Here is a 22,268-nt window from a genome sequence, read left to right on the forward strand (position 1 = left end):
TGGAAATGAATATCCAGTTAACTTTCATGGTCGGCCAAAGGAATAGCAGACTCCAGGAAATCAATACAAGGGAGAATTAAAAGCCTGATGTATTTTTCCCAATTGTGCTGTGGTGAAAGCTTCAGCTTGCATGTTCTGTGGTTAAACAAAAATTAGAAATATCCCTGAAAATCAAAGCCATGTCCTCGAAAGTGGCTTAATCTGCTCATTGCTCTCATTCATCTTATGGTCCCTTCGCCTCGCTCCCTCGATTGCCTCCTTCAAAGCACGTCTCAAGACCCTCCTCTTCGACTGTGCCTTTGGTCACCCACCTACCCCTACCTTCCCTCCACCCCTCCTGATCCCAAACCCCAGCTCGGGTCCAAATCCCCGACTGTCCAATGCCTTGGGATGTCCTCCCTCCATGAAAGGGTCGTGACACATGTAATTTGTTGTTGTTGTTGCTTTGCTGTGTGCTACGTCTTATTCTGCTCCATTTTCCAAATGTGAATTTGTCCTGGTTATAAGTAACCACAACGCTGATTATAAACTGTAAATAACATTGATTTTCATGATATGGTCCCAGTGCGCTTATAAATATCTAAGGAACATTTCATTTAATGAAGTTAAATTGAAATATACATTTCAAATGGTAGTTAAAACAGACCACAATGGTGTCTAGCAAAGGCATCAACAAAGAAACTGACTTTCAATTAAGGTTTAGGGTTCTGGTATTGTTCATCCCCTATTTCAATTAGGTTTGCCTAAATCCAATTAAGTAACTACTGAATGAGAATGCCAAGCAGTCTGTTTGCAAAACGAGCTTTCATCAAACGTTGTGCAAAGCAGCTTTGCCTCCAGAAAAGAAGTTGGAACGGATATTGGGCTGCCGAATGCAGGAATGTATTAAGTGTCAAAATATAGCAAAGCTATATCGGGACCCGAAGTCTCCAGAGGCGCTTCAAAACTCAAGCTGAAATCCATCCAATAAACGGCATTTTGTTTTCGTTTGTTAAGTATCCGGTGAACAACTTGGTGTGGGTTTGATGTAACACGTGATGTAACCAACCTTGCTCAACTGTCCTGAGACCTGGCGTGTCCATCTCTCTCCCTCCCTCCCTCCCTCCCTCTCTTTCTATCGCTAGATCCCAGCAGTATCCTGAAGTGCTTTGTCATAATAATCTTTTACATTTGATACGGCGCTTTTCGCATCGGGAGGACGTCTCAAAGCGCTTCACAGGATTTACTGTAAAGTGCAGTGACTGTGTGTATTGTAGGCGACACACAGTCTTAAGAGTTTCTATTGAACGGATGATCCTCTTGAGTTGGAGGGCTTCATGTGCTCCCTCTGCTGGATCTTATCTCAGGGTCAAAAGATGACACATTTACAACAGTTACGGACTTAACCTGATCACGGGATGATTTTAATGAATTATTCCCCTGTACAAGGTTTCTGCCTCACTCTACAAGGTCTGCTTTGGTTTTTACTTCACTTTGGTTGTGAATATAAGTGTGAATAGTGACCCCCCCCCACCCCCCACACCCTACACTCCCCTCTTTCCTCTTTGCAGGTTTTTTTTTGATGGCTCTTCACACATCTGGCCACTAGTGTGTGTATCCAACAGAAAAAGCCTTTGTCTCAGATTCACTGGATATTGGAATCAGTTTTATTGATTGCAGAGTGAATCCTGTATCCCAATTCGTGATCAATATGTAGCAGCAAAGTCTATTCTGTGCTCTATGTCCTGGAGTCCTGTAGGGTAGTGGCTAGTTCGCTCGATTCCTGGCCAGGGTGAAGTTTCCTTACCCCACACGCTTCTGTTTACCCAGCAGTCAGTAGAAGCCCAGTTGTTAGTCGATCGATGGATCCTTTTTCCGGGGGTAATAATCCCTGCCGCGTTTTGCCCACAAAATAAAGAGTCAATCCTTTGTACAATAGATTCCGTGAAGCTCTTTTGCGACGTCTCAACGACGTGATAAGGAGCTCTATCAAATGCAAGGATTATTATTACCATGTATTTACAGTACGTAAAACGGGACAAATAAATTAAGGCATTGCAGAAACTGAACAGAATCGACACTAAGATTTCAGAGATACGTGTTATTCGAGAGAAGTGACGGAGTGAGCGATACACTCAACTATTCTGGGTGGATTTGACTCCAATGCTTGTTAAGTTGCTGCTTGTTTTACTGCAATTTAACTCACGTTTAATCATTAATACAGGACGACTTGATAACTCGGGCAGCTGTGTTACAACTCAAAAGAAGCCTAAGCATGCACTCAACACCCAACACAAAATTCCTAACTTTGCGTTCGAATCCACGGCCAATATGCACCGGTTAGACTTCCGGCAGTTACCGCAACGCACATTCTGGGGTCCCCAAAACTTTGGCTCTTGCCCAACCTGCGCCTGGGACGGTACGGTATTAGGGAGAGAGCACGCATTGCATTCTGTTCCGTTCCAGCAATCTATCTCTGGAATTTCCATGTGTAGGTGGCAGCTATTATCGAGCCCAGGGAAGTAATGCAGAGTTGACGTGTAGTAATAATAATAATAATAATAATAATCCTCGATTTCGGAAAAAAATAAGAATAATTTGGTCACTCAAATCCACGGCTGTTTGTGGGACACTGCTGTGCGCAATTGGCTGCCGCGTTTCGCCCACAAAATATATCACTTTACAATATAGGAGGAGCTTTGAGACGTCTCGAAGACGTGATAAGACGCTATATCAAATGCAAGGATTATTATTGTTGTTATTATCACATCGCACCTTATCGCGCGTCGTCGAGACGCCTCAAAGCGGTTCACAGAATGTACTGTGAAGCGAATAATTGACTGTGTGTTGGTGCGGTGCTGTACTGCAGCGTAAATCACACTGTACAAACATAATCCTCTTTGATGGAACCCTAATTCCTGATGCCAACGCCTTCTATTGCACTGACCACCGCAGATACGCCGCGGACGAACAGATCTTGGGAGCAAAGAGAGAGCGAGAGAGAGAGAGAAAAACCATTCTGAATCATTTTCCTCGGGATTGCAAGAAACCTGCATAACACAATTAACCCCTTGCTCTCCATTCTGTCAAACCACATTTTTTTAAAAAAAAATCATCAATTAAATGCTTAGAACCTCTTGGTTTCATTGCTACACTTATTTTTTATATGCTTTATCTCCCCTTGTCTGCTGCTTAATGATTAGGAAACTGCACCAATGCAATGTCAATCTCAGTTAAGATAGAACAAAGACTGGTTGGTGGTGGTGGTGGTGTGTGTGTGTGTGTGTGTCTGGTTGGGAGAGAAAGGTGTTTGCGGAATAATTAATTGACTGCGGATCCTATGTGTTTGCAACGTGGGATAATGCAAACTGCAAAAAAAAACCAGACCCACACAGACAGACAGACAGACACACACAGACACACACACACACACAAAATATTCTTGCCTTTTGCCTGGGAAACTGCGACTTGGATGGAGCTTTGCAGCATTTCACAGGGGTGGGGGGGAGGTTGAGATCAGTTTACACTTGAAGTGAGACTGAACATTAATCAGATCAGTGATAAGGTTGTCTTTGTGGGTGTGTGGGTGGGTGTGTGGGTGGGTGTGTGTCTGTATCTGTGTCTGTGTCTCTCCCATCCCAGTCAGCATCCACAAGCATCCACAGCCACTTGAGCAAAGAGCAACTGTTAAATTATCAGATGGGTGAAATAATTTGGGGGGGTGGGTGGGTGGGTGGGAGAGAAGGTGGGAGAAAATAGCTCTAAGACATGATTGATCCTCAATGCAACCACTGACTTGACCAAACGAAGTCTTAACACCGCCTTAATACAGTCTGATGTCACTCCACCACAATTGGTAAATAGAAGGTGGAGCTCAGTACCAGGCAATTTCTTACTGACTGTCTGTATTGCACGATGTACCGTTGCAGAATATAGTGAAAGAAGCTGTTTGTTTTCTCTCTGCGTTGTGGTGGATGGAAGGGAGGGGGTTGCAAGAAAATACTTGTAACTTTGCAAAAAAAAAGAGAGAGAAAGCAGAGGAGGTGGGTGTGTGGGGTGGGGGGGGGTTGTGGTTAGAGGTTGAGAAAGCACAGTGATTTGTAAAGATCCTGTTAATAAGAGTTGATTTTTTTTTGGGGGGGGGGGTGGGTGGGGTGGTGTCTGTGTGTTTTGTGTGTGTGTGTGTGTTGCTGCAATTTGGTTCTGCATGAACCAATATCAAGTCCCTGTAGTAAATTTGAACACAGCCAGACATGCTGGGAGGTGCTTGAGAAAGAGAAAAAGCAGTCTTGGCACAGTGATCAGTAATGTTCTGCAGAAAAGAAAGTATATTTCCAGGAGTGCACCTCGTTTGCTCTGCACCTTACAATCAGGTAATTGTTTGATTCACTGGCACAAGATGTGCTGGCTATTGTTAAGTGATGGCTCTCCATCTCTCTCCTGTCTGTCTCTCTGTCTCTCCGTCTCTCTCTGTTTAATAATAATCACTGTAATAATTCTTGCATTTGATATAGCGCCTTGTCACGTCCCCGAGACGCCTCAAAGTGCTTCACGGGATGTACCGCAAAAATGAATCGACTGTGTTTCGCGGCCATTTCTAAGCGTGCTAACGTGCTGGGGAGGGCGAGAGGGCGGGGGAGTGGGGAGGGGGAGTAATATTCAATTGAGTTATCAGTGGGGGGAAAAAAATCGATCAGTGTTCTATTTTAAACAAAGCCACGGCGGATTTTAATATGGGAAAGTTAAGGAATTGCTGTAATGCGGATTATTAATACTAGATTCTGTTTCTTTTTAATGTGCATATCTTGGCACAGATTTTTTTAAGTTTGATCTCCCCTCCCCCTCCATCACCCCTCACGTTGTTCCACTGCTAAGATGTGCTCCTGCATGGAAACTTTATTGGCCCCCGGTGTATTGGGATACACTATTACAGGAAAGATTTCACCTTGGTTGCCCACTGAGGTATGAAGAGATTGTGTGCTCACCTTCATATCCTTTTGGGTTCATGCCAATAGAGCCTCTGGTGTTAATGTTTGATTGGTGGTTGGTTGGTGAAGTGTGGAGATAATAATAATTATAATAATCGTTGCATTTGACATAGCGCCTTATCCCATCGTTGAGACGCCTCAAAGCGCTTCATAGGATACACCGTAGAGAGAATGGACTGTATATTTGAGGGCGAAACGCGGCAGCCAAATGCGCACAGGAGTGTCCCCACAAACAATCGTGGATTGAGTGACATTATACATTATAATGGTTATTTTTTTATATAAAATTAAAAGGACAATCACAGTTTACGAAGGGAGGAGAGAGAGAGCGAGAAAGCGAGAAGACATTTCAAGATCTTGATTGATCGAGTTGTTTTGAAATAAGACCAGAAAACCGCCCCTGAAGAGGCTAGAGTTGAACTTGGGAGATGAATCTATCACCTTTTCTCTCCCTCTCCTTCCCACAGGAATGAGCAACAACAACAACTTGTATTTTTACAGTGTATAAGGACTCAGGGTGGCATCCCAGAGTGCTTGACAGTGGCGGAGGGCCTTTTTTTTGAGGGAGGGGAGGGACCTTTTTTTTTGATGGATCTTCAGAGGTCAAGAGGTTTGTTACAGTCCTGATCACAAATCGTTGCAGTTGGATTGTGAAACACAAATCCAGAAAGATCCCAAAGCCACTGTTTTAATGGCTTTGTTCATTCCAGTGGCAACACTTGGCCACAATAATCTACAACACTAAAGGCCATTGTCATGGAGATTTCATCCTCTCCGTGTCACAGTGACGTGCAGCACCTAGAACATGATCAGATTTCCCTACAAACAGAGCGATCCAATCCCAGGGAACGATGCACGATGTTCTCCAGACAAACAGTGACAAACCGGGAACTCATACCAACATGTTTTATGAGGGCTGGGGGGGGGGGGGGGGGGAGACACGGGGTGATCAAATGCTCTAAAGGATGCAGTTCTTCTCATGGAGCCTTCCCACTCAGCTCCTGTTCACCCTGCAAGCGGGTAGGGTGGTCCTAGCTGGACAAGCAGCGGGAAAGCTTGAACGGTGCTTTCAGTTATTGTCAAGGTTCGGAAAGCCTTTAAGCATGTTCGAGGTGCCGTACTTCAGACGAGATGTTAAACCTTGTTCAGGGGAACGTTATAGATCCCATTGCATTATTCAAAAAGAGAAGGGTATTTCTCCTGGTGTCCTGACCAACAATCCCCCAGGTATAATTGGTCACTCACTTCATGACTGTCTGTGGGACAGTGTGCAAATCGGCTGCCGTGTTCGCTTACGAAATACACACTTCACAATGTGTCCTTAAAAGCGTTTTGAAACGACCTGCTGACGTGAAAGGCGTTATATAAAATGTGAGGTTTAATGAAACCTTCTCAGTAACAGACTTCAAGGGCAAACCTGGCGCCAGAGTTAAAGACCCAAAAGGATTTAAAGTGAATCTGCTGAGGTGAGCTTCCTACCCCACAATCCTTATGTCAGGACTGTTCATCAATACAACATTGGCAGAGAGTAATCCTGGCTAAGATTGGACAGTTTGAGAAAAGGGAAATGTAATGTATCTCTTAGTTCCACCTTTGACTAGAACACGCCACAGGCTCCGTAGAGTTGAAGGTTTTTATTTAGGTCAGCTTGACATTGATTTGGAATTTGGAGTCCAGCCATTACTCCTTGCTCAGTGCCTGTCTGGCAATGCGCCACATAACAAGAGACCCTGAGCTCGTTATCTAAACGATTAGTGAAGACCAGAAGCAAAACATGATCAGAATCCGAGGATCAGAAACCACCTCCGTTGCATTTTTTCGTGTGTGTTTCCCCCACCCCCCCCACCACCACCCCCCCCCCACACGCACGTCAATTCTGTTTTTTCCGAACAAGAAACTCAGGCCTGCGAGGTATTCCCCTTCAGTCAATCACAGGTAAAGGATTTCTTGCATCAAGCTCTTTGGGGATTTGGAACGTTTTTCCTAGATCTAGTGATAGGTCTAAGAGGGAGTTCCAGAGGAAACTCTTCGTTACAGAGGACGGTGAGCGTGTGGAACTCACTGCTGGAAGCTGTGGTTGAAGCAAAATAGCATCATTATATTCATTGTTTGCTCTTATTTTCTAAACAGAGTTGTGTTTGGCGTTGAAGGTTGCAACCCATGTGTTTTTTCCATCTTAACAGGTGCTGATCCCCAAATGAAGCTGAACATTGAATATCTGCCAGACCAGAATGGATTTCAGCAGGTTTGTGGTCCTGTTAGTTGACTAACATACAGTAAAAAACTTGCATAAGTCTGATCTGTATAAATCCTACAATCGCCCAAGTTCCGTTCAAGAGTTTATACACTATGCAAGTTTGTACTCTAACCCGTATTGTGAGTGAGTCGTATTAAATGTGTGTTCCCAACTGATACGACTTGTGTGAGGTTTACAGTATAGTACCCCTGTTATCCAATGTTTTTGCTCCCTGTTGTAGGGAAGCTTTCTTCCCCCTATGTCGCAGACTAATGTCTAAGGTCGTTCATCTTGCGGGTACGATCCACCCCAATCTTGAGGGGGGGGAAGTCAGGTATGTCCTGTTCCAGGCTGACCTCGATCCACTCATTGTCCGATCGTTATTCCTCGATGCAGAGGCGTCTTACGCTTATGTAGCATCTCTCCATTGACCACCTGGTTTGAGACTGGAAATCGTTACATGGTGAATAAGGATCAATAGCCTGTAGCCCACTACTCCACGGCCCTCGATCATAATGCCCCCTACCCACCACCCACCGCACCCCCCCCCCCACCACCATTCACCACACTCTCTGGACCACTCCCAACACTGCTAGCCTTTGTTCATTATAAACTCCGAGATTCAAGCAGCCCTTGCGACTGACTTGCTGATTATAGTGTGTTCCTCTGTTGCACAACTCACTGAGAGAAGATTATACCTTTAGGACGTTACTGTACATCAGAGAACAAAAGCAATTATTGAGTACTGCTCTCTGAGTAACTGCTTCCAGTTAGATATTACACTGAAGGAAGGCATTTAGCCTTTGAGGCATGATGGTAACCCTATAACTGTTAAGAGGAGACAAACCATATCCCCTGTAAGGCGGCGGCTGATAAAATACGACTCCTTGGGGAAAGGAATGGTACAAAGAGTTTGCGTGACTCTCGTCAATTAACCTTTTCGAATCTGGGTTGGAATCCAGGCGAGGAGAAGAGGGGGAAAAAAAGCCTTTTCTCCTGATTTTCCCCGTGACGGAAATCAATTCAAGACCAACTAGGCTCAGTTCCTGTTGGAGTTGGTTAAGAGTTGGTTACGAAATGTACCCCAAACGGCTTCAGGCTGAGGGACCAGTGTGGGAACAGAGAAGATTCATACTGATGCAATGGAGATTGAGGTTGAAGCACAAAAGAGATACAGTAAACCTCACGTAAGTCGTATCAGTTGGGACCATACATTTAATATGACTTATCCAAAATGTGAGTTATGTCAAACTTGCATAGAATATAAACTCTTGAACTGGACTTGGGCAGATGTAGGACTTGGGCGGTTGTAGGATTTACACAGATCGGACTGACGCGAGTTTTACTGTATGGCCCCCGGGTCCAGATCACAGTTTAGACATTTCACGTAAATCAAGAATCTGAGGTTTTTGTGTTGTGATACCATAAGGGGTTGGTTTGGCTGCCTGGGGCCAACCTATTGTCTCTGCTCATTGCAACCCAGAATTTCATCTCAGGAGAGAATGTCCGTTCCAGCGATGTTCAATTAGCGTCAACTGACTGAATTAAACGGTATTGACTTCCCATCTCTGGCTTTCAGTGTTCGATTCGCACCTGAATTAAAATAGCCTTCTCATCCTCCACATCATCCGTGCCCGTCTCATCCTATTAAAGACTCGCTGCCACGTTGCCTCGATCTTATTTTCTGGCAAATGCATGTCACGGGTGGATCCTGATACAAAAAAAATAAAGTGAATTCCCCTCATCTGATGGGTTCGAAGTAAAAGGATGGAAGCGAAGCAGCCAGTGACTTTTATCGGTAATTTTGACGGCTGTTCGGTCATGGAGATTTTGTGACAACTTACATTTCGGTAAAAATAAGGGAGCGGGAAATGATTTTGACGGACCTGCCCATTCCTGTTCATATAAATCCTAGTTCTTTAGGCAGGTTGCTCACGGCACTGATAATGTGGGGAAAGAGAACGGACAGAAACCCACTCTCTACACAGACTGAGTCACTGTGTTAGTGCCTGCGGCAAGGATCAACCCAGCAATATTTCAACGGGATCTTTGACGTAACGTTACCAATAATGATGATAATAAAAATCCTTGCATTTTATATAATGCCTTTCAACAACAACAGCAAGATTACATTTGTATAGCGCCTTTCAGGTCGGGAGGACATCTCAAAGCTCATCACAGGATTTTATTATGAAGTGCAGTGGTCTAATTCGGTCACTCAACCCACGACTGTTTGTGTGACACTGCCGTGCGCAGTTAGCTGCGCTTTTAAGACGTCTCAACGATGTGATGAGGCTCTATATCAAATGCAAGGATTATTATTATATATAGTGACTGAGCGCTTTGTAAGTGATGCATGTCTTTTCGAGTAATAAAAGAGGAACTTGATTCAGGCACTAATTCTTACCTTGTCTGTGCCGTTTTGCAGTGGTTCGAGACCTCCCGTACGCTTGTTTGGTTACCGGCTGGGATTCCGACACAGTGGAGGCATAGGGTAAGCGAGTGATGGACTGGTACCTCAGTCACTCTGCCTCTCAAACCATCCATCCATGTATCCGCGGTTCTGATACCATCCCCACGTCTCGCTGGGGATTAAAGCACGAGACAAAGGCAATCTTCCCCAGTCTGTCAATAGAGGCTGCACTTCTGGTGGCTTCTTGTGTGTGCAAGTGTGTCTGTGTGTGTGTGCGTGTGTGTATGTGTGTGTACAGACCTTGTGAATAATTAGATTATCCCGTCGACCCACAGATGATTTACAAATTAACAATGGGATGAAAACGCACTTAAAAAGCACTTTTTTTTTAAACTGAGAAACCTAGTGGAAGCACTGAGCCTGAAAGAGCAGGGCACCTCCAAGGTCAAAAGCAGAGGACGAGATAAAGTGAGAGGTTAGAGCACAGAAATCAGTGTGTGTTGAGGAACATGCATTCACGCTAGTCTGCACGTAGCACTGTATCCTCCAGTTATTGCTCTCAAATAGATACTGATCCAGCTATTTTTGAACGAGTTAATTGCCATGTTGACAGCTTTTGTTGTGGTTCCCCCCCCCCCCCCACCCCACCCCCATATGCACACATCCCTCCACCACAAGCAATTCAATTGCAATCAGAAAGCATTTCACAAATGCCCGACAATCTCGCACGAGCTGCAATGCAGCGCTGATGAGGTTCGAGGAGAATTTTAACAGCAACAAAAAAAAAGGTGCAGATCAGAGAGAGCAGTTTTCAAGTGGAGGCGGAGGACAAGTCCGAGGCTTGGCTCAGCCGGGGGGCTGTTCATTCATGGACACTCAAGTGTGTCTGGAGAAGCGGGTAAGCTGTGTAACTGAGCAGATCTGGAAGGAATGGATTTTCCTGTGAAAGGCAAACAGGAGAGAATCACTCCCGCGCCAATGATAGAGAGCGAGTAAGGTTAAGCAAATTATATCTGTAGATTGGAAACCTGTTCTTAAAAAAATTATCCGTTCAAAATCCTTCAGACCGTCCTTGACTGGTTCAACCGGCCTTCCGGGATTTTTTGAGAAACTGAAAAAAATCACAACGAAGATTGAAGCCGTGAAGATAATCAGTGACTGATAATCAGCATTTATAATAACAATAATCTATAATAATCCTTGCATTCAGTGTAGTTTCTCATCACGTCTTCGGGATGTCTCAAAGCGCATCACAGAATATACTGTGAAGTGAATTGACTGTATATTTTGTGGGCTAAACTTAACCCGCAAAAGACGGAATTTTCCGCAGTTTTGCAAAACCGCATGTAATGTCGTTCCCCCCCCCTATTCATTTTATGAATGTCAATTATTCTAAGGTCAAATTAGAGCCAACGAAAACAAATCATTTGTTTTCCTTGCAACTCAGACAAAACAGGAACTTGTAAACAGGTCAGGGTTATTTCTGCGGGTTTCAGGAAATAAATCTCACGACCCGACAATGTCAAATGCACCAGATTATCAGAAGGTTAGAAGTGACTGGGATGTTTGATGGTCCCTGGGTGGTTGTTGGCCGGTTTCCAGCGAACCATTAGCATTTAGATAGATTAACTTGGGAGAATGTGGTGCGAAACAAACACAGCGAAAACTGCGATACTTGTGAAATTGGAATGAGATGTCACAGGTATGTCTCACTGTGTGTGTTAGCTGGATTAAGGTGTTCACATGGCTGGGAGACGGGTCAATTGGTATTTGACCAACCCATGTTCAACAGCAAAAAAAATAATAATAATGATGATCTTTAGATTTAATACAGCGCCTTTCACGTTGGGTGGTGGTGGTGGTGGTGGGGTGGGGGTCGGTGGGGAATGGACTCAAAGCTCTTCACAGGAAATGCTGGAGAGTCATAAAACCTGTCACTCAATCCACCACTGTTTGTGGGACGCTGCTGTGCGCAATTGGCTGTCGCGTTTCGCCCACAAAATACACAGTCACTTCACTGTACAGTGTATCCTGTGAAGCCCTTTGAGACGTCTCGAAGACGCTTATACCAAATGCAAGGATTATTATTATTTTGAAAGGATGAGATCAAATTGGCCGAAGGGCTTTCTGCATCTGAACCCCCTCCCGTGATCCTGTGAATCACGTTGGTTAAACGGCTGCTGTTTCATCTCCTTTTCGCAGGTCTGGCTAACGTTGGCTGACCATTACCTTCAGAGCATTTCCGTTGACTGGGCAAAGAGCAAGGAACTTTGTCTTAACGGGAGAGGTGACCTGGACGAGAATGCACTGGGCGTTCAGATAGACAAGGTAATTATTCTCAAGGGCAAATAGCTACCAAACGTTTGATTTAATCAGATTTGAATCTGAAGTAACGCCAGCTCTTGAATAACAGACTTTGCTCCTCGATTGTAATGTTGGACGATAAAGAAGTAACAACAACGAAGAAGTAAAACTCCCAAACCAAGCACGGCCAAGCTGGTATTCCATTTCAGGAGGAGAGCTACAGACCCACACAACGAGCTTCCTTTCCCCACCCTCCACCCCTCCTGATCCCGACCATCAGCTCGGGTGCGGATCCCAGACCGTCCAGGGCCTTGGGACGTCCTCCTGACATGAAAGTCCCTCTGTAAATGTAACATGTTGTTGTTGTTGTTGTTATTGTTGTTCCAAGCTGGGCCATTAGGGGAATCCAGGAGAGATGTTGAGCTTGAAGAGGTTGGCTGCCCGTAGCAGGAAAGAGCGAGTGAGGTTGGCTTGCGCCACTCTTGCTCGTTTGCAGCAACTGGAAGGCATTTGAGAGCAGATGGGCAGCCCAGCTGCCTCACAGAAGCTCGTGGCACAGAGACTAACAACGGGCGAGAAGAGAACGAGAAGGGTTTATCAAAAAAGAGATGGACATTCGAGGAGAGCCTCTTTCTTAAGGCTTTTTTTTTCTCCTTTTGCCCTTCTCGTGATGCCACGTGGGTGAGGGGTAACATTATCAATGGAGTGACAATTGCCAGGCCTCTGTCTCTGAGATGGAGCTTGACTCAGTGACTCCACGAGAAATGGGATAGAGCGAGAGAGAGAGGGGAAACGAGGCACCAGTGACTAACTCCTTTTTTTAACGTTCAGGGTTTGGTGCATTATCCGCACCACAGCCCCGTCAATAAACAGTTCCTCTTCAGTGAACGTGAGGTGGCTGAGATTTTTGGAATGAATGATGATAATTATTCTTATTTCATTTGATGTAGCGCTTTAACGCGTCGTCGAGATGCCTCAAAGCGCTTCACAGGATATGCTGTAAAGTGTTGTGACTGTGTGCTTTGTGAGCGAAATGCGCAGAGCAACGTCCCACAAACAGTCGGGGATTGAGTGACCAAATTATTATTATGTTTTGAAGGGATTATTCCCCCCGTTAAGCGATCTGCCAAATGACTAATTAATATTAGGGAATATTATTCGAGGGCGGACGGTGGGGGTGGGAGGGGGGGGCTTTCAGTTTTTGTTTTTGCATTTTATTCCAACGTGACCTGTGTTAAGAATGATGTTTAACAGCTTTTTAATCTGATTCAGTTATCTGTCAGGGGCAGCCCTGGGCTTGAATGAGAAGATCTGTGCCTTTCATGTGTCCCGGATTCATTAAAGAGGCTATTGTGCTTCAAGATTACCGTGGTAACAGTATTTCGGGGGAGTTGGGTGGGGGAGAGGGCTGGAGCTGGTCCTCATGTTGGGCTACTAGGATGTTCCTTGCAGCTCCATTAAGGGAACACATCTCACACACTCGCGTGACGCAGTTTAAACTAAGAATGTAATTTAAACTGCGTCTATGCCAATGACAACCTTTTTTTTGGGGGGGGGGAGAGATAACCAATCCCCGTTTGCGCAGAATATTTTTCTCTCGATGTGGGCTGAACTCATTCCGGCTCTGAATGATCCCTCTAAGAAGCTGGAGTCTGCAGTCATTGCACAATCAATTCTCAACTGGTATTTGCACCCTCCAGAGCAAAGTCAGCTTAATAATAATCCTCGTGTTTGACACAGCTCCTGTGATGCTGTACTGTACTGGCTCACAGCGGTTCACGGGTAATTGCTGACCGGATAGTTTTAAGCAAACGCAGCAACTAATTTGTGCAAGTTAATATCCCACAAATAGCTGAACAACCAGAGGATTGTTGGCCAGTGATTGCTGACCGGGCAGAAACTCACTTCTCTATCCAAGGGCCCTTCAACATCCACCTAAGCCGGCAATTGGGACATTGGTTTAAGGTCTCATTCTTAAGGACAGCACCTCCGACAATGCAACGAACACTGAATTGGAGTATCAGCCTGGAGACTGTGAGCTCAATGTCCCGATGTGGGGCTTTCTGGGGCAGCAGGCTTGGCTCGTAAGTCTTATGCGTGTGTTGGTGTTGACGGAAAGTTAGGAGGTACATTTTGGTTGTTTGCGTGTTGGGAGAGGCCAAAGTAAGAAAACTGATTATGTTTTTTTTTTTGAGTGATTCGTGCCGTTGACTCGCGCTCTGTTTCCAGGACCTGCGGCAGTCCAGCTGTGAGGTGTCCTGGGGCCCAGATGTGGAGTCCTCTCGCAGTGTGGTGAAGCGCCTCCTGCTGGCCTACGCTCGCTGGAACAAGTCGGTGGGGTACTGTCGAGCTTTCATAGAGCCCGTAGCACTCATACTGGAGGTGATGGGAAGGGATGAAGGAGACACATTGAAGGTGAGCTGTGTTCAACCCTAAAGTGTCACCCACGAAATACACAGTCAATTCACCTAACGGTGTATCCTATGAAGCGACATCTTGATGACGTGATAAGGCGCTGTATCAAATGCAATGTTCAAAGCGCCACAGATTTCTCTTTAACTTCGATATTGCCTTATTGCTTCGGGCATAGATCAGCGATGATCTAATAGAATGGCGGAACAGGCGCAAGGGGCTGAATGGCCTACTCCTGTGCCTGTGTTCCTATGAACTGAAGGTTGGGCAGTATTCAGTGGTGGCGGGACTGTGGATATTAGGGTCACTGTCAGGGTGCAGGTTCGCTCACTAGATCTATTCAACAGCTCAAGCCTGCGACTCGAGTTAAATAACCCTCACATTTTATGTAGTGCACTTCAAGGGGGAAAATCGTGACCCAACTGCAAAAAATATTTCCCAATCGTTAGCTCCATTGATCTGCTGTGAGGCGTGTGGATCCACACATCAAGGAACCGAACGCAGAAACCGTTTTTTATTTTATTTTTTCTTCCTTCCGAATGCAAATGCAGGAGTTGTGGGAATGGACTGGGTAATGTTTTATTCATACGCTTCACGGGTTGCGCAGTTAAAAAGCTTTGATCATTCAGAGTGGGGAAATTGCCCGTGATGTGCTCGGCAACCGAGAGGGCTCCTTGCTACTCACTGCAGTCCGCGGCCTCCACGAGGCAGGCAGTTTACTGACAGCTGGGAGCTTTTCCCCATTCACTGAGACACACTACATTAAACTGTCGTCTGGTAAAACCGGGTTTCTCGTGAACTTGAGCGGTGGTGCTAAAAGCAGAATGTTCTCCCAAGGAAATAGCGACACGGTTCGGATTTTCACCCGATGCCCCACGTTGATACTCACTCTCTGCGGTGGGGAAAAATACAAATACACAGTCACTCCACTTCACAATAAAATCCTGTGAAGCGCTTTGGGGTGTCCTCCTGATGTGAAATAAATAAAATAAAAAATAAAAGGATCACTATTGTGATGAATATAATTTTGATAAAAGATTAGATTTCTGATGTGATAATATATATGTCAGTGCATACAATGTACAGAACCCCAAAATACAAACCACCCCCACCCCCCCCACACACACACACACACACGAGTGCGTGTACACACACACACGCACACACCATTTACTTTATCATTCGTTCAAACCTCCGTTTGACGGGAAACTATTCCCCATCAAATCCCACTGCATATCGCAGCTGATTCACGCATAACATTACAATACAGAATAGGATTTTTAAAATCCATTTAGAAATCAGTGGAGGATATAAACCGTTCAAGGATAAACGCTTTGCTCAAAATACCCACTGGATGAAATATAGTCACTCTACTACTAAATGTCGGGGACACAGTTCCCTTCACAGTCAAATGATTTTTGTGTTGAACACATTTCGGTTGAGTGCTTCGGTTTGGAATGAGTTGTGGTATGCTTTGGAGAGTCTCAGATTGCTTGCTTTTATCTCGGTGAAGACTGATCCTGATTTGAGGAGAATATTGCTTGGCGAATTAAGTTTCTGCTTAGTGGGGCTTCATTTGTATTAGGATTGCTCGCAGGCTGTTGCAGGCAGCATCCTCGCTTTCAATCCTGAAACTGTTTGCAGATGGATTTTTGTTTAAAAAAAAGCCATTTCCAGGCATCTCAGTTGTCTAAGTGTCAGCCGAGCTCAGTTGGTAGCACTCCTGCCTCTGAGTCAGAAAGTTATGGGTTCAAGTCCAATGTCGTGACTTTGAGACTCATAGTCTAGACCAAGGTGGTCCGACTGGCGGCCCGCGGACCACATCCGGCCCCCCTCACCCCTTCCTTCCTTCAATTTCATCAGACCTACCCGCTCCTGCCATAACCTGGAAATGTCATGTTACTGGAAGGAAACACAAAACTATTGCTTATGAGGCCAGCGGACATTCCTCAAATAGGGTATCCGGACCCCTTCTGGTCTGGATTGAAACTCTTGTTGCAGAAATGGGTATAAGAGGGAATGAGGGAAGAGTGGGGAATTGGGTATTAGGATGGACGGGTTCATGGACGAGCAAACACCGACACGAATAATGGGCCAAATGGTCTCCAAATGTGTCGTGTCGGAAATTAACACCTGGCACAGGAAGGGCGGTTGAGCCCAGGAAGCTAGACTATTGATGCTGTGATGGGAGGATGTTAGGGCGCATATTCTGCAAGGAGGAGAGCAAATGGGCCAAAGGGTCTTCTCATTCTTCTGAACCACTCTGCTGACCTTGTGAACCTAGCTTGAGAGAGCATTAGACAAGAGGAACGGGTGGGTCCTAGACCTTAGTCCTTGCTGATTATGAGCTGGCCACTAGATGGTGCATGGGAATGCCTCAGGCTTATTTCCCCATTATCCCTCTGTTCAGTTGTCGCAGGTTATCAAGTCGGCTTCCAATGGGAAATACAGTATTGTAGCTCTGTAGTGAAATGAAAGGTACCTGTTTAAACAAGGTCTGTATTCTTTGGAGACTGTTTGAGTACTATTTCAGCCTAATACTCTTTAGAATACTGCATGCTGTAACCCTACACTTCACAGGAAAATTTCATCATCCTTAGGGAAAGTAATTGCTGTGCATTTTGCAGCTGAATGTGGTAGCCAATTGCCAGTAATATCTCACAGATAACCATAAAGCAAATGGTTGAGTTTATGTGGGTGTTGGGGGGGATTGACGGCCAGGACGCCATGAGAAACTTCCATCTCTTTTCAAATCAAGGAGTGCCTTGGGATCTTTTAACGTCCAGCTAAATAAGCAGACCAGGCCTTAGCTTAATGTCTCGTCTGAAGGACTACGTTTCTGACAATGGAACTCCATCCTCAGGACTGGACTGGCGTGTCAGATTAGAGACGGGATGAGTTCAAAAGTGCCGCCCTGTGCCTTTTGAATCGAGGAGAGAGCGATCACGAGTGTCAAATAATTGCTAACGCCTTAAATTTAGGCCATCAGATGCTGAAGAACTTTCTTGTATTCCTTTCTGAGGTCCTGATTTATCTGCTGGAGAGAGTGCTTCCGGAGAATTACTTCGCTCCTGATCTCAGCGCTTTGACGGTTGACATTGCCGTCTTCCACGAACTGTTCAACCGCAAGCTCCCGGAGCTGGCAAAACATCTGGACGGCCTTTACAGAGCAGCTGGCAAAGACCATGACGGTGGGTTCAGAGAGGAAAGAATATTTATTTTGGTCACTTTTAAAAAAAAATGTTTTTTATATCACAACCAATTTTCTGTCCTCAGGGAAAGTAATTTTCGGTCTGTCAAATATTTCAGCTGAAGCCGAAACAAATATTCATATTGTCATGACAAAAAACATATCCACTCGAGGGCAAAGTCAACGTCCCTTCCACTAAGCGAAACAATTTTGACGATGGGATGGGTTACTGATGGATAGATCACAGCCATCAACAGTGTATCGCAGTAAAGAGCAAACATGATCTGTCTTGAGATTTTTAGCTAAAGGGGCAATTAAACAGCTGTATGGCTAAGAGATAATTTGAGAGTTATGAGTCAGTGAGAGAGTGCAGTGAAGGACTTTGGGACAGGCTAATTGGAACTCAATGGTCTTTTCCAGTCAGACACAACCCTTTGCGCCTTGGAATGCAGGATGCACAATCCACAGGGGAACTTGTACCGCTTAGATTCTGGCATTTTTATATGAATGTAAAAATTCTATTCACTGTACTCTGTGAAGCGTTTTGAGACGTTGGGATAAGCCTCTATATCGAATGCAAGGATTGTTGTTATTATTATTATTGCTTACCAAACGATCCTGAGCTTGCAAATTTATGATTTTGATCTTGCAGAAATGAATTGAATGACTGAATGGCAAGCTTGTACTTTGTTTCCAAACAGGGAGACGTGTTTTGCCGCTCACCAGTGTGGTCACAATGCAGTGGTTCCTGACCCTCTTCACCTCCTGTCTTCCCAAGGAGACCTTTCTCCGCGTCTGGGACGCGTTCTTGTTTGATGGGTCAGAGGTGCTCCTGCGGGTGGCGTTGGCTACATGGGCCCACCTGGCAGAGTGAGTCACGCTTTGGTTGCTTCTCCCGTCCGGTGATAGATTGCACCAAAGTGGAAAAAGCTGCCTTTGTGGGGACGGAGGGAGTTTTGGGTTCCGCTTGGCTCATCACATCCCCGTTTGGGGGAGTCCGAGAGGGTATTGGTTAGAGCACTCGCCTCGCAAACGAGGGGTTTCTGCGTTTCGCCCACAAAATGTAGTCAATTCACTTCACAGTATATCCTGCGAAGCGCTTAGAGACGTCTCGAAGACGTGATAAGGCGCTGTATCAACTGCGAGGATTACTATTATAAGTGCGAAGTTATTGTTCTTAGTAGCTGGCTCGTGCCGACGCTGCCTTGTTTTGCCGCAGGTGGATTAAGAAATGCCAGAGCCCCGATGAAGTTGTCAAACGGTTGAGTCAGACATCGCTGGAGACAAAGTTGGCCGACTCGAGCAAGCTCATGCAGGTGAGAAATCGGATATCAGAGCGAGCGTTTGGAAACCCCGGGTTGATAGAGGTTGATTGAAGCTTCTCTCCAGGGAATTTCTGTTGATGTGACTCCCGGTGATACCTCGGTACTTGTGTAATGGACACGTGGGCCCAAACTGATGCTACTTTCTCCAGCTTTTGTTTTTTTTAAAAAAAAGCATGTCAAACACAAATACACATTCACTCTACATCATAGTGAAATCCTGTGAAGCGCTTTGGGAAATCAAACCGATGTGAGAGGCTCTGTACCAAATCCATGTATTATTATTATTATTATTATTTGCAGACTGCGTATTCGATGGCGAGCTTCCCTGCCTCGCAAGTGGCTGAACTGAGAGAGAAGTACAGTACGGCCTCACTCACAACAGCATCAAGGTACCTAACCTACCTTCCTGTATGGTGAAAGCAATCACTAGTCTATCTTATTTTATTTTAAGCGTCGCTTCCATTGAAACAACTCGATCTGCGAAGTGCCGTGTGGTTTATTTTGCTTTACTTTTTCTGTCAGCTGCCAACTAAAAGAAAGCCAGTGCGTAAGGAAAGCACAGAGAGAAGTCTACGTCCTCACTTCTACACCGGGCTGCCGACCAGCATACATCGCACAAGATCAACAAGACACAGGTACGGGCTAAGTGAATAAAGTTAATGCTCATTGAGGCACCAAGTCATACAAACCACATCCTTTGTTTATCCACAGTTAGCCTGACACAGAAAATACCATTCCTCCCCCCCACCACACACACACACACACAGACATATCTTTGCACAATTGTACAGGTCGAGGAAATCCTGAGTCTAAAGGTAGTGCTTCATTACGAACTTTTAATTAATCATGGGGGAAAAAAAGGATGATCTGTCAGAGGTTGTAGGGATGCATTACATCCCTATTACAACGTGGTGCATTGGGGGGGCAACACATTAAGCTGGACCTTATTGGCAGCTCAGTTGCAGTCAGTGTAAACTTAATAACAATAATAATCCTTGCATTTGACATAGCTCCCTTCACGCCGTGCCTACGTTTCAAAGTGCTTCACATAATATATTGTAAAGTGGATTGACTGTGCATTCTATGAGCGAAACACAAGGAACATGTACGGAAAAGCTGGAAACGTTTACTCCCAATTGTTTCTTAACCATGTATCTGTGTCCACCACCTTGACCGTCAGAATTGACAGGTCAAAGCAAAGCCACCCTTTTTTTTGATACGTTGCTTCGTCCTTTGCAGGGAGCGACGGTTCGTGCTCTCACGGGACGCCCCTGCGCTCCAGGAAGTCTAAAGTCATCAACCATTTGCTGGGCGGAAAGAAGGTGAAGAACAGCAGCAAAAGCAACCGAGTCCATCACACCTCCACCCCCAAGATCTCTCAACGTACGCAGAGAGATCAGAAAAACAAGCTGAGCGTCCCCTGGTGTTCTCAAAAGAGAGCCCCTCACAAAAGTCTGGCCAGGAATCTGAAGACCAAGTCAGGCTACGGTGACACTGTCGGTCTGTTGGACGACCAGACAGACGGCACCAAAACAGAACACGTCAAGGACAAAGATCCCGTTCAAAGAGCAGGGGTAAAAAACAGCAATGCTTCTCAAACCCACTGGGCAGTTCAAACCAGTTACAATGAACAGTTGGAGGTGCTGCTGTTTGAGAAAGAAGTCGACAGCCTGGTGGAGGTTGAAAACATGTTGAAGGCACTTCAAGTAGGAGAGGAGAGACCCCCCATCACAGCAGAATCCAGCAGCAAGCTCATAACCCGGGGCTGTTTTGCCGGATTGAAAAGGGATCAGTCCACAGCAAACAGCATCGCTGTTCTGTCTAACATGAAGGTCAATCATTCCACTTGTACTGCTTTGAAGAAAGTCTCCAGGAACAAAGAGTTTGGGATTACATGGACCATACAGTAAGATTCGGATCAATTATGCATTAGGGAAAGAAATGACAAACCATAATGTTGCTTTGGGCCTGGGGTAGAGATATGTTGGTGTGCTAGGGAGTCACATTATTTCACAGGAACTAGTTAAATGCATAATCTTCAAGATCATTTGTTTGGACAGTATACGCAGATTAAATATGATTAGTATGAGTCACAGGATGTTAATGACTGTTGCAAAAATTTCCCCTCAGCCAAACTTCATTGACTTTACAATTTTTAATTGACAGATAAAGGGGACATGTATTGTTTGACTACTTGTGATGCCACATCATGTGTATTGCTTTGTGTATTGCACATGTTCCATCTGTCTTAAAACATCTGAGCAGGTCTAAGATTCACAGCGAAAGCTTATTAAGTTTCTAGCCAAGATGTGTGTGGATTTCAGACTGTAAGTTAGGCATGTTTTATTTCCGTAACCTTTCTGAATGCATTTTGAATCTGTGCAGTAGTTACAGTAGCAGTACTCACGTATTCCAGGGAGCTTATTCATACTGGGGCTCATGCTTTAGAAATTGAACACAGATTTGTGTTTGTTTTCAGAATCTCAATTACTAGGTGAATTAGTTATCTATCCAGTCAAAGTGTTATTAAAAACTATAGACTCTGCGAAATCTAATTTCAAGCATGCCTTTCATAAATTAATCAATTCATAAATATAACTCGGTAAAAATGTTCTTTGTCGCATAAAATAGTAGGGTAGCATACTGGTAGTATGGTTGTTGAATCACATAATTACAAATGTAAAAACATTGAGTGTCCCTATAAGACTCCACTTTAGAAATTTCATGGTCGAATCTATTTTTCATAGCTGTTAGAATCAAAGTAGTTTATTATGAATGTCATGTCGGAGACTTGTGCTCAGAAGGGCAAATGCAATGATCAGGATTGTTGATAAACCCTTAGGTAATATTCCTTGCATTTGATATAGCGCCTTATCACGTCTTCGAGAGTCTCAAAGCGCTTCACAGGATATACTGTAAAGTGGATTGACTGTATTTTGTTCGCGAAACACGGCAGCCAATTGCACAGCAGATTCCCACAAACAGTCATGGATTGAGTGACCAATTTTTTTTTGAGGGATTGTCCCCAGAAATCAAGTACTAATCCAACGTAAAAATGATTCATATTAATAATTTTAAGCTTTGACTTGTACAATGATGTCAGACTAAAAAGGCTAAGAATACTATACAAACGTGCCAAAACCTGTAGTTTGACATTGTAAGCTGATGACATTGCTACAAAATTGTGTGAAGAAAATGTCTACCTTTGTGTTGCCCAAGGAAGCATCTTCTGCAATACCTTCCTATCGAGAATGTAAATTTACAAACGTTGGGATAAATGTTACAAGATACTTGTGTTAATGGATATTTTCTTTGAAAAAAAAGCTTACTCTGTGCCAAATGTAATATATGAATGTTTTTTTTTCACTAGTTAGATGTGATAAAGGAAAAATATTCACACTGTAGGACTGAATTGTTCTTT

General features: G+C 44.6%; 1 protein-coding gene across 1 annotated transcript; it reads left to right on the forward strand.

Moving 5' to 3' along the window:
* The first annotated feature begins 4,124 nt into the window (after positions 1-4,124).
* LOC103182491 (TBC1 domain family member 30-like) lies at positions 4,125-21,715 on the forward strand. Its single transcript, XM_007899545.2, has 11 exons — positions 4,125-4,352; positions 7,151-7,212; positions 9,632-9,697; positions 11,819-11,944; positions 14,150-14,335; positions 17,355-17,523; positions 18,224-18,392; positions 18,742-18,838; positions 19,148-19,236; positions 19,370-19,482; positions 20,087-21,715. The coding sequence occupies exons 1-11, from the start codon at positions 4,187-4,189 to the stop codon at positions 20,755-20,757; spliced, it is 1,914 nt and encodes a 637-aa protein (XP_007897736.2). The 5' UTR covers positions 4,125-4,186; the 3' UTR covers positions 20,758-21,715.
* Positions 21,716-22,268: the final 553 nt, after the last annotated feature.

This window comes from Callorhinchus milii, unplaced genomic scaffold (genome assembly GCF_018977255.1).
Source record: "Callorhinchus milii isolate IMCB2004 unplaced genomic scaffold, IMCB_Cmil_1.0 Scaffold19, whole genome shotgun sequence".
Taxonomy (NCBI): Eukaryota; Metazoa; Chordata; class Chondrichthyes; order Chimaeriformes; family Callorhinchidae; genus Callorhinchus; species Callorhinchus milii.